The 12,526-nt window shown below is 40.2% G+C and overlaps 1 protein-coding gene across 6 annotated transcripts in view; it reads right to left on the reverse strand.

The window, feature by feature from the left end:
* MID1 (midline 1) overlaps window positions 1-12,526 on the reverse strand; it is a 374,517-nt gene that overhangs the window by 10,399 nt on the left and 351,592 nt on the right. For all 6 annotated transcript variants that reach the window (XM_074392019.1, XM_074392021.1, XM_003920298.3 and 3 more), the window contains exon 8: window positions 4,442-4,603. In XM_074392019.1, coding sequence (XP_074248120.1) covers window positions 4,442-4,603 — 162 coding nt within the window. The remainder of the gene's footprint in view (window positions 1-4,441; window positions 4,604-12,526) is intronic.

Consider the following 12,526-nt stretch of genomic DNA (forward strand, 5'->3'; position numbering starts at 1 on the left):
TAACCAATAGCACATTTTCATAATCAGATTTAAAAGACAGGAATAAGCCAGCCCTCCTTGAGTCATACCTCGGATCACAAAGTGGTATCTTATATTTCAATATTAATTTAAACATTATAAACAACTTTCAAAGACATTTGCTTGCACAGTTATAATAATATTCAAAAGGCAATAGGGAGCAGCAACTCTGTGTAAAGTATAGTACACAGTAAGAGTGAATAAGAACGTGTTCCTGCCTTTATAAGCTTTCAGTCTACCAGTTCTAAGATAGGGATCCAGCAGTGGTATGCCAACTATTCAACAACAGCATGGACGAGGCTTAACCAGAACACATAGTGTGAGCTAGCTTCATAGATTCCAGGTATACACAAGCAGCACAGGTACATACTGGCTGGATAGTAGCACCCTAAAAAGGAGGAATGAATGAAGACTCCATTTTCAATCCCTGCAGTGTTCTATCCAGCATAAAGTGCATTCACACTCAATAGACTTCAGACCAGAAACCAAACAAATCAAGATCTTAGGTCTTCACATATAGAATATTCTAGAGGCTGACATTATTCTGAGATTATTAAATAAGCATTACTCTTAGGAATTTAGGATGACAATACAATTTTCAGGCCACAAAATTAGGAAAAAATGTGATAGTAACGCCTGGGTTTTCTACTCACGAAATTATTTATAATATAATAAGGCTTTCTCTATTTCATTACTCACATTTGTATCTTAAAGATTTCACTATAAAAACATCTTGGCAGAGTCATACCTAGACATTTTGTCATAGCTGTTACTTCTTTGGTTTGGAGCACTGCCTGTCATTCAACACTGCATTGGCACAAGGCAGGAAATGAGTTACAACCCAATGCAAATGCCATGGTGTCCAAACTCCACAGCCACTGTTGCAGTTGGTGGGTTCCTTCTGTCCAGTATACAGCTTTCAGACAATCACAGGAAAAGGTTTGGTAAATTTGACTATGGCAATACATGATGCTGGGTGAGAAACTGACCCAGTGAGCATGGGGCAGTATATTGTCACATGTGGGTAGGCCAAAGGATTTTTAGTTGCCTCTTGGATACAAACACAACACCAGCACCTCTAAAATCTTTCTTTTAGGTCAGGGACCAGCATAATTTTTCTGCAAAGGGCATGACAGTAAATATTTTTGGCTATGCAGGCCATCTGGTCTCTTTTGTGACTATTCAACTCTTCTGCTGTAGTGAGGAGGCAAACACTGACAACAGGTAAATGAATGGGCATGGCTATACGCTAATAAAACTTTATTTACAAAATCAGGCAGCCAGATTTGGCCCTTGAGCTGGCCCTTGTTTTAAAAATCTATTTCTGTACATATCAAAGAAAAGCTTAGGCTGGGCTGGTGGCTCACACCTGTAATCCCAGCACTTTGAGAGGCCAAGGCTGGTGGATCACCTGAGGTCAGGAGTTCCAGACCATCCTGGCCAACATAGTAAAACCCCATCTCTACTAAAAACACAAAAATTAGCCAGACGTGGTGGTGGGCACCTGTAATTACAGCTACGCAGAAGGATGCGGCACAAATATCGCTTGAACCTGGGAGGCAGAGGTTGCAATGAGTAGAGATTGTGCCACTAGGCTCTAGCCTCGGCAGCAGAGTAAGACATTGTCTCAAAAAAATAACAATAAAAAAGAAAAGAGAAGCTTTAAAGGGGGAGCAGAGAAAATCCTCAAGTGCTGAGCAGGGATTGGACATTCTCAGAGGCAGTAAGATCTATCAAATTATATGTGTAGTTTAAATTTTTACTTGTTAAAAAAAGTCCTTAGGAATGATCATGCCAGCCACTATTAGAGATAAACTATGAACTAAGACAAGACAAGTATGAAGACAGCTTTGCTTAAAATATTTCAATTTTTAAAGGTGGAAGGTAGAATATGGATAAAAATGATTAGATACTAATGGGCAGAGCAGGAAGAAATTCCCTAATGGCACTCATCATTTGCAATGAAGGCCAAGTTCTGCTCGGCCTTCTTCCGATGAGAAATATCAGAATGTCAGAGCCATTGGAAAAACTGGCCTTGTAATGGTGAGATACTGCCTCAAACATGCTGCATGCCTTGGCTCACACCCTCACCCATACATGTGTGGAGCAGGATCATGCAATCTTGGTGAGCAAATTCTGCCCGGGCCTCAGATGTGTTTCCCAAAGAAACCACTACCCACTCTGCCCAAATTCAAGGCTTTTGCTGCAATGAGGACAAATCAGTTCAAGAATGAGAGTAACAGCTTACTTTACTAAATAATTCAATTTATTATAATATTTGTATGGGACACAACTCTTATTCAGGTCATTGTTTACTTATATGGACAACTCTTTCAATAATCTTCTGATACCGTGCCCAGCTGCTAGTCTCCCTTCCTTGTAATCCACTCACCACATCATAGTGCAAGAGAGCTTTATTTCATGGGAATTTTCATCCTGCCTGTTTTATTTAAACTCTCCAATCTCTCCCTCACCAATCATTGGTATGTAAAGAAACTCCCTGGTGTGGCCCAGGAGGGCTTCGCAATCCGTTCTTGTCTCCAGCTTCCTGGCTCACCTATCCTCCCAACCGAAGACACACTTTAACCACACTGATCAATTTTCTGTTCCATAAATATGTTCTCCTTGTCTCTGGGCTTTTGCACATGCTTTTCCTTCTGCATGGAACACTGTCTCCTCCTCACATCCCCTGCTCCTAACCTACCTTGGAAAGCCTCTCAAGGTTGTGCTGGGGCACCCTGGCTTTGTAAACTTAGAACCTCTCATGCTTACTCCAATCAGAGACTTCACACATTGAATGGTAATTAGGACTAATGTGCCTTATTCCCCAATTGTCTATGAGGTTTTTGAGAGAAGCACACCTTAGGGAGTTGAAGATATTCATAGTATCCTTGGCATCTTGCATAGCATCTCAAACACACTAGGTGCTCAAACATATTTTTTGAAGGAACAAATATTTACATGTTCAAATGCAAATCAAAAACTGCCGATCTGGGTGTGACTAGGTATTGTGCCATTTGTTGTATGATCATAAAGAAACATACCACCATGTTATATGTTCTTATGTACTTAGAATTATTTTGAGATGGTCTTTTTGACAACTCATAAATGAAACTAAAATATTCCCATTTTAAAAGCGAAGGAACACTAAAAGCACTGTGGGATCCTGGATTGGGTCCTGGAATAGGAAAAGAACATTAGTGGAAGGCTGATAAAATCTGAATAATGTCTGAAGTTTAGTTATGAGTAAGGCATCAATGTTAATTTCTTAATTATGACAACTGTACCAATGTTACATAAGATGTTAACATTTGGGCAAACTGAGTTAAGGGTATACAGAACTCTCTGTATTATCTATGAATTTCTTATGAATCTACAGTTATCCTAAGACAAAAGTCTATTTAGGAAATATGAAGAAACTAGTCACAAGTTTCTTGCCCAAAGTGGGAGAGGGTACCAAGTGGGAGAGCCAGTCTTCTCCTTCTTCATTTAGTGCTCTCTTTACATCCCTTTGCTCTTCCTCTAGGAGACAACACATTCCTCTAGGACACAACACTTGTACTGAGAAACAAGAATATGGTTTAAATGAGGGTTCCCCTTGAAAAGCACTTAATTGTTCCTGTTGACTGCCTGGCAATCTCACAACCCGGCGCCGTACCAACACACTCCAATTTGCTTTCTCTTGGGAGGTCTTATGCAAATAAACACCATGTTAAGTAACATAATATTCCTGGATCAAAAGGATGTAAAGAAAGAAGAGAGGATAAAACAAAACACATGTGGGCAGAGACAGAGAGAGGGAGATGACAGTATCAGGAGACACACATATAGGCCAGATCATTCTCTGTGATGGGTGCTGTCCTGTGTATTGGGGATGTTTCCCATCATCCCTGGCCTCTACTCACTACATGCCAGCAGCATCCACCCCAGTTGTAACAACTAAAAACTTCTTCCAGATATTACTAAATGTCTTCAGTGGGGTGGGGTGGAGAGGGAGGAAGAAGTGTCCCTGATTGAGAATCACAGACCCGGACTGTTTTCTGGAATAAAAGAAAGAATTTCTGAAGAGTTATTAGTTGGCTACTCTGCTATGAAAAATTACACTATCTACCATTCACAGAGCCCATACTGTGTATCAGGTCTTGTATTTCTCACAAGAATGCCTCCAGGATTATTTATTTAAAACCACGAGAAGACTCAAGTGCAGAGAGAGTAATGGCCTCATGGCTGCGAAGGAATACAATCAGGTTTGGAACCTAGAGGAATCTGAATACAAATTCCACTATTCCACATGGGCTTTTTATTTGTTCTGGGAGACTGTCAATGATGTCCAAGACAGGGAAAAGGAAAAGAAAGGAGGACAGACTCCGCTGAAAGAAGAGCAGATAAGACATGACAGCTCTGTCAAGTTCATAGCACTTACTGTTTGTCTTCAACTTCCCAGGCTCACTGCTGCGGCTGCCCGCCTGGTTGATGGCCTTGACCATGAAGATGTACTTGGTGCCACTCTGCAGACCGTGCACTGTGTAGTGGTTCTGCTTGATGTTGGGTACTATCATCCAGCTATCAGCTGAGTTACACAGACCTGCAAAGCCAATCAGACATGGTGCAGTTCTTTGGCACAAGGGGAGCAATGTTTGCATAATTTTAGGTTGAATAATTTCCATTTATTTGAATAGAATTGGTAAGTGAAGTGCTTTGTCATGATAGTCATGTATGAAAAACTGACTTCACTAACATAGATGTGGCAGATTGCATTTCTGTCTCCAAAATTCTCCTTGTCCTGTATATCCAGGCCCAAATGACTGTGCAGTTGCTCGCTCTAAAGAGGTGCAATTTATTGCCCTGTCACGTGGCTTTGAATTGGTCAAATGACTTGCTTTGGTCAATAGGATGAGGCTAAAATGACAATGTGCTAGTTCTAAGAGTAGGCATGGCAAAGCCCTGAGGGTTTCTGTTGACCCTTTGTGTCTGCCACTGCTCTGGAAAAAATACTCCCAGGATACTCTGTTCATCCCAGCAGGATGAGACAGGGAACAGCTTTACCATGCAGCCAAAGCCCAGCCAATGCAGGATTGAGCCAAGCAGAGATCAGCCAACCCCAACCAACTCACAACATGAAAGGTAAGAAACGATCATCAGGATAGTTTGTGATCCTGTATTAGTGAGGCTGTAAGTAACTGAGGTAGGAGACTTATTCCTAAGAGAACTCCGGAGCAGCAACACCTCTGGGCAGCTCAGGGTCTGGGGCAGATCTTGGGAAAGCATCCACAGGGATTTTTGACCAGCTGCATCCCTAGGATGACTGGTTCCAGAGTGGAGTGGGGCTGCTGCTCTGGCTGCATCCTGCAGGATGTGGGTTGGGGAGCAGGCCGAGTATTTATGATGCTTGGAAGAACATGTAGGAAAAGGAAGCCCATTTTATTTCGCAGCTGGTTGATGCTGAAAACATCTCTTTGGTATCAGGTCCAACTCCCCTCTCTCCTTTTTCCACCCATCAATCTCCACTCCAACAGAACCTTTTTCCAGCACCCTTGTGACCAGGTTGTCAAGAAGTTTCCTGACTGTTGAATTTCCTTCACTGGTCCCTGGGAGAGGGCTGGGCCCCCTCCACTTACAGAGGACTCCAAAGCCACCACCCTACTCCTTCCCTTTCAGTTGATTTGCAAGTCAAAGGGTTAGTTCCTTTGATCTTGAGGCAACTTATACTTTACCAGACTCTCAAGAAGCAGTCCCTTAATCTTTTTTTGGTCTCACCTCTTTTGAGAATCTAATAAAACCTTTCTGTAGAAAGAAATTCACAAATGCATACACACACCAAACCACAAATATTTGCATAGCATTTCAAGGTAGTCACAGGCTCCCCAAGCCTGTCTTTGAATCTTACTGAATACTTTCTTCAACTTTTGAGTTAAAAATTATTCATGGTATTGTCACAGTTAAAAAAAAACTTAAAAGCATTTTGTCAATTGTGAAAGTTTACCTTATATGATTTCCATCTTGGGTGCATAGTATTTTCAAGTACACATCAGTGAATTAAAAATATATATGTAGGTATGTATCTATATAAAGATAGCTAAAGATATATAAAGTTATATATATATTTGGTTTTGTGAATTTCCTGCTGCCTCTTCTTTCTTTCTACCTGCAGGCATTTTCACCAGAGGACTGCCAGATTTGAAAAAGCCAGCTTAAAGCAAGAATGTAATTTAGGACTCATAGAAGAGTATGAATGTGTGTGTTCATATTTGGAGATTCGGCAGAGCAATAAGATGCACAAGCCATCCCTCTTCCCCCAATTTATTTTCTCTAAATCTTAGCCCTCTTTTCCTACCAATCCTCATTTGTATAAGATGCAGGAAAACATCCACAAATACTTTAGTAACATGGGAATCTCCTAACTATATATCCCTTCTGATCTTCCTTCACCTTACCTTTTCCTTGAATATAGCTGTAATAAACTCCATACTTCTGGATAACGCCACAGCCAAATATTAGATTTTGATCCAATCAAAGAAGGGTCATTTTGAACTCTGAGCTCTGGGGCCCAAGAGGCCTATAACTCTTTTTAGGTACTTAATATTATTACCATAGTAATAAAACAAAAAAAATTTAGCTTTTTTATTATGTAGGATCATCTACTCATATTCCTAGATCTTTGTCAACGGCAGTCAGCCACAAATGAGAACAATTACAGCATTCAGTAGATTCAAATGAGAATCCTATCAATTTCACTGCTTTTACACTGTTCCTGTTTAATTGCATATGTTACAATAAAATGACTATTGTGGTAAAAGAAAGAAAGTGTAAAAATGTTTCAATAAACTTTACATCACTGTACAACCCAAAAGCTGGGTTTAATGTGGTGGGAGAACGCTTTCAGCAACATCATAAAGCAGATGTCTGAAATTGCTGCAAACTGTAACTTGGCCTACAACCCAAAGTCTTAACCCAACAAAGATTTAATGTTTCAGAAACCTTTTCCAAACAAAAAGGAACTCTGACTTTCCTGATTATTTTGAAGAGGTTCATATTTTTTTCCTTGAAAATTAAAAGAACAAAATGTTTATGAAGTAGTAAAATTTTATTGGTTAGCTTTACACTGGGACAACTTTCATGAATGCTAACAACTATTACTGTTTAGGTTTACCTTTATGTAATTATTATTATTATTGCCAAGATAATAATTGAGAGGTTGATTAAAAATGCCAGGAAAGCAACACTGACAATTTTCTTTTGGGGGCTGGAGTAAGCGGGGTGGCTTGGAGTGCACCATTATTGTATTACTGGTATTGGTCTTACGCCAGCACCACCTAACTTCTTGCATATGGCATTGAGTTTGCTTAAGCAAGACTTCTCTGCCTTGACACCCCACTGTGTTAGGACTCTTGACCAGGTTTTATTCATCTCTTTATGAAACACCCACACAACCATCCTGATTGAAACTTCACTTTTCTCTAAACTCGTTTTCAATCATCTTTGAGGGTGTTCCAACATTCACCTCCTCTGACTCAGTTTTAAGTATTAAAATAACAATGGAGCTTGGAAAATAATTTGTCCACAATGAAACCTAATTGAGTTTTTTGATTTTGTACATTTTCTTTTCATTCACAATGGGTTAGAAACATTTCCCTATGTAATGTGGCTCATTATAAGATCTTAATTACATCTGGGATTTCAGAGCCTTGTATGGCAACTGTCATCTTGCCACAAAAAATTATGTGTAAAAACGTCACATGATGTGGACAGTCTTAGGAGAGGCTGCACACTGGTTTCTAACATCCTTTGTCTCTTCCAACAGACTGGACAGAAGTGAACATTCCTTTCTTTCTCTGTAAAAATAGTATATGTTTAATAACCTTCATGAATGTTTTCTAAGTGACTACAATAAATTAAAAACAGATAACTACTTAGCCATTAAGGAAAAAAAATGCAGCTTTTGATTTTTGCTAAGAATAAGAATAGGCTGCTGGGGAAAGAACCTAATTTAAATGAAGCATCAAAAGTAGTTTTGGAAAAAACGTGGATTGCGTTGTAAAATTTAACCTAATTAAAATGAAGCATCAAAAGTAGTTTTGGGGCCGAGTGCAATGGCTCAAGCCTGTAATCCCAGCACTTTGGGAGGCTGAGGCGGGTGGATCACGAGGTCGAGAGATCGAGACCATCCTGGTCAACATGGTGAAACCCCGTTTCTACTAAAGGTGCAAAAAATTAGCTAGGCATGGTGGCGTGTGCCTGTAATCCCAGCTACTTAGGAGGCTGAGGCAGGAGAATTGCCTGAGCCCAGGAGGCGGAGGTTGCGGTGAGCCGAGATCGCGCCATTGCACTCCAGCCTGGGTAACAAGAGAGAAACTCTGTCTCAAAAAAAAAAAAAAAAAAAAGTAGTTTTGGAAAAAACGTGGATTGCGTTGTAAAATTAAATAAATATCTAGTTATTGTTAAGCAATTCATTAACATCTATGTTCATAACTCATTTAAGTAAAATAAAAAATAAAAAATTGTCATTAATTTTGTATTTGAATGTATGCATTTCATTAGTGACAGCTTTTCCATTAGATTGAAAAAGCTCCATAGATATTATCTAATTCTCCTTCACTAAAGCCAGTTGAAGGCAATTAACTACAATTTATTAGGATGAGTAAAGGAACCATGACCTAGAGACAGTAAAAGATTTTCTAGTGACATAAGGAGCTACAGCCAGATTTGGAGCATTATATCATCTCATTTTCAGTAGAATTTTACTGTTAGATCTTGTCATGCAATACAACATCTGTGAAGGATACTTCTCCAAATAACAGTACAGATTATTTAACAACATTCAAGGAAAGCTTTTCACGTAAAGGTTGTGTAAAAAGCCATCATGTAGAGAATCCCGGAAAATTGCAAAATTGACCTTTCTTTTAAAATGCAGTTATGGGTGAGTACAGTCTGTATTTTTGTAGGAATAATAATTTTGAATACCTATGTGTTACCACTGTGACAAACACAAGACTAAGGTCTTTACTTTTATTAGCTCAACCATGTGAAGTTAAAACACTATCCCTTCTTACAGATGAGAAAACGGATTTGGAGGACATTAAATAATTTGCCTAAGATTGCAGAGTGTGAGGTCCAAAATCAAGATTCAAATCCAGGTCTCCCTCGCTCACTACAAATGTGTAAAATATTTAAGAAGAAAATAATTTGAAAACGTTTGCGTCTCAGTTAGCTTTTTATCTAAATGAATTCTTCTTTCATTGCAACTTGATACTGTGGGTATTAGGATTTCACTATTCTGATTTAATGGGCATAAAGGGATGAACACATCCTGATGCAAACAACCCGATAAGAGTATCCCAGTCTCGTCAGCACCAGGAGTCTCACTGTTTTTCATCCATCCTGGGAGAAAAGGCCTTTGTGGCATCTATGCATTAAAGGTTGATAATCTTCACTAAATCATTTCCATTTCTTTTCTTGTGGCAACTGGTTTCTGGGAACAAACCATCTCTGGAATCACCCAACATAAAGTTCTGCATTCATTATACTCAGTAGTTTTGCTCTCGTTGAATTTTTTTATGCATGACCTTTTTGCATCATCTATTCTATTAATGCATTATGTTTGGTATTATTTTCCATGCAAATAGCATGCAAATCAAGTTGGTCACAGCTTAGCCAAGTGAGAAACCCTGAGTTTCAAGCAATAAAAATCTTCCTTTCATTTCGGGGATGAGGTGAATCTCTGGTATTGAGTTAGGGTCTTTTGGTCCTAATTCCTTGCTCCTTCCTTGTAATTTTGCAGGTCTTTTCATCCTCACTCTGGGCTCATCCAGGGGACTTTTTTGACAAACAGCATGTTAGCTAATGTGACACAGACAGGGGCTTAAAAAGAATGTGTGAGGCTGGGTGTGGTGGCTCATGCCTGCAATCCCAGCACTTTGGGGGGCCGAGGAAGGCAGATCACCTGAGATCAGGAGTTCAAGACCAATATGATGAAACCATGTCTCTACTAAAAACACAAAAATTAGCTAGGCATGTTGGCATGTGCCTGTAATCCCAGCAACTCGGGAGGCTGAGACAGGAGAATCACTTGAACGTGGGAGGTGGAGGTTGTGGTGAGCCAAAATCACGCCATTGCACTCTAGCCTTGGCAACAAGAGTGAAATTCTGTCTCAAAAAACAAAAACAGGCCGGGCGCGGTGGCTCAAGCCTGTAATCCCAGCACTTTGGGAGGCCGAGGTGGGTGGATCACAAGGTCGAGAGATCGAGACCATCCTGGTCAACATGGTGAAACCCCGTCTCTACTAAAAATACAAAAAGTTAGCTGGGCGTGGTGGTGCATGCCTGTAATCCCAGCTACTCAGGAGGCTGAGGCAGGAGAATTGCCTGAGCCCAGGAGGCGGAGGTTGCGGTGAGCCGAGATCGTGCCATTGCACTCCAGCCTGGGTAACAAGAGCGAAACTCCGTCTCAAAAAAAAAAAAAAAACAAAAACAAAAACAAAAAAAAGAATGTCTATAATTGGGCCTGACCTTACTCCTTCACTTCTGCAATCCAGACTTGAGCTGGATTGCAGGAGGATGAGAGAGATGTGCAGCAGTCAAGTTGCCACAGTTACCAGCCTGCCATGTGTGGGAGTCAAGATCAGCAGGGCCTCCTAGTTGACACTCAGTTGACTCCAGATACATAAGCAATAAATTTTAGCTAAATTCTACTTAGGCCCTGTGGTTGCTGGCTATTCAGCAAAAGCCAACTGATACAGAGCCCATCAGTCAAGGCTGAAGCTACATCTACTCCTGAAATGCCCACGATGATTTAACTTAAAAAATTTCAGGAGAAGGCTAGATGCAGTGGCTCACACCTGTAATCCTAGCACTTTGGGAGGCCAAGATGGGCAGATCACTTGAGGCCAGGAGTTGAAACCAGCCTGGCCAAAATGGTGAAATCACATCTCTACTAAAAAATACAAAAATTAGCCAGGTGTGGTAGCACATGCTTGTAATCCCAGCTACTCAGGAGGCTGAGGCACGAGAATCAATTGAACCCCGGGGGTGGAGGTTGCAGTGAGCTGAGATCATGACACTGCACTCAAGCCTAGGCAGCAGAGCAAGATTCTCTCAAATAAAGAAAAAAAAGGAAAAAAGAAATTTCAGGAGAGACATAACCATCCGAGGAGGACATGCCTTAGGATGGTCGCCAGGATTACCACTCCCTAGTATTTATGACTGTTTAATAGTCTCTCCTCAGTGCAGGCAGGACCTGTGACCTGCTTCTAACCAACAGAATATGGCAAAGGACAAAGGTCTATTACTTTTATCACTCCTGTAGTTATATTACATTATACAACAAAGGTGAAGGCAAAGGGAGTTTACAGATATAATTAAGGTTCCTAATCATTTGATTTTGAGCTAATTAAATGGCAGATTATTCTGGGTGGGTCTGACCCAATCAAGTGAGCCCTTTAAAGGCAGGTTTGGAGGTGAGAGATTTGAAGTAGCAGACTCTCTCCCTTGCTGGCCTTGATGAAGCAGGCTGCCATGAATTCCACAATCACAGTGAAACAAATTTGTCAACAAATGGAGGGAGCTAGGAAGCAGATTATTCCTTAGTTGAGTCTCCAGATGAGAATGCAGCCCAGCCAGCACCTTGATTTTAGACTGACACCCTAAGAAGAGGACCCACAGCTCAACTATGCCCAGAATCGTAGCCCATGGAAACTGCAATAATAAGTGGGTATTGTTTTAAATTGCTAAGCTTTTGGAAATTTGTTTCACAGTGATAGAAAACTGTTAGCACTTTTCCTGAATCAGATGAAACTAATTTCAGAGAAATATAAGATTTCTCACATGGGCCAAGAACCATTCTTTTGGTGTAAAATGACTCCAAATGTTTTCTTTTTCTGGTTAGACTTTTCACTCAACAGACATTGGTTCTATCAGTCCTCTACGTATTTTCAGAGAACCTTCCATTGATATTTTGGAATGAATCATCCCTCCATTTTCTACCTGCTCTTCTCAAACCTCCATGTGCTCCTTATCTCTGATTATCTTGGAATTTCTGATCATCTTTTGAATTTCATCTTCTCCAAGTTTGATACAATCCCTGGTTCGGTTTATCCCAAATATGCTACTAATATTTATCACAAAATATTGAGAAAACAATTCCTTACGTGAAGACAAAAGAGATTAATTATAATCCCTTCTTTTTGTTGTGCTTTCCCTTCCATGCTACATAGTATAGTAGTGTGTGGATCAGTGTGTTATAGTCTCAGTATTTAGCATGTAATCATGTAGATCTTATACATTTATCTTGCTTTAAATTAGAGTTTCTCAACTTTGACATTACTGACATTTTGGGCCAGATAGTTCTTTGTTGTTGGGGGATTCCTTGTGCATTGTGGAAGATTTCCCATCATCCCTCACTTCTACCCACTAGATGCCAATAGGACCCTCCTTCCAGGTTTTGAGAATCAAAAGTCTCTCAAGACATTGCCAAATAGCCCTTAGGGGGCAAAACTGCCCTGTTGAGAATCAC

Source organism: Saimiri boliviensis, chromosome X, assembly GCF_048565385.1.
Source record: "Saimiri boliviensis isolate mSaiBol1 chromosome X, mSaiBol1.pri, whole genome shotgun sequence".
NCBI lineage: Eukaryota > Metazoa > Chordata > Mammalia > Primates > Cebidae > Saimiri > Saimiri boliviensis.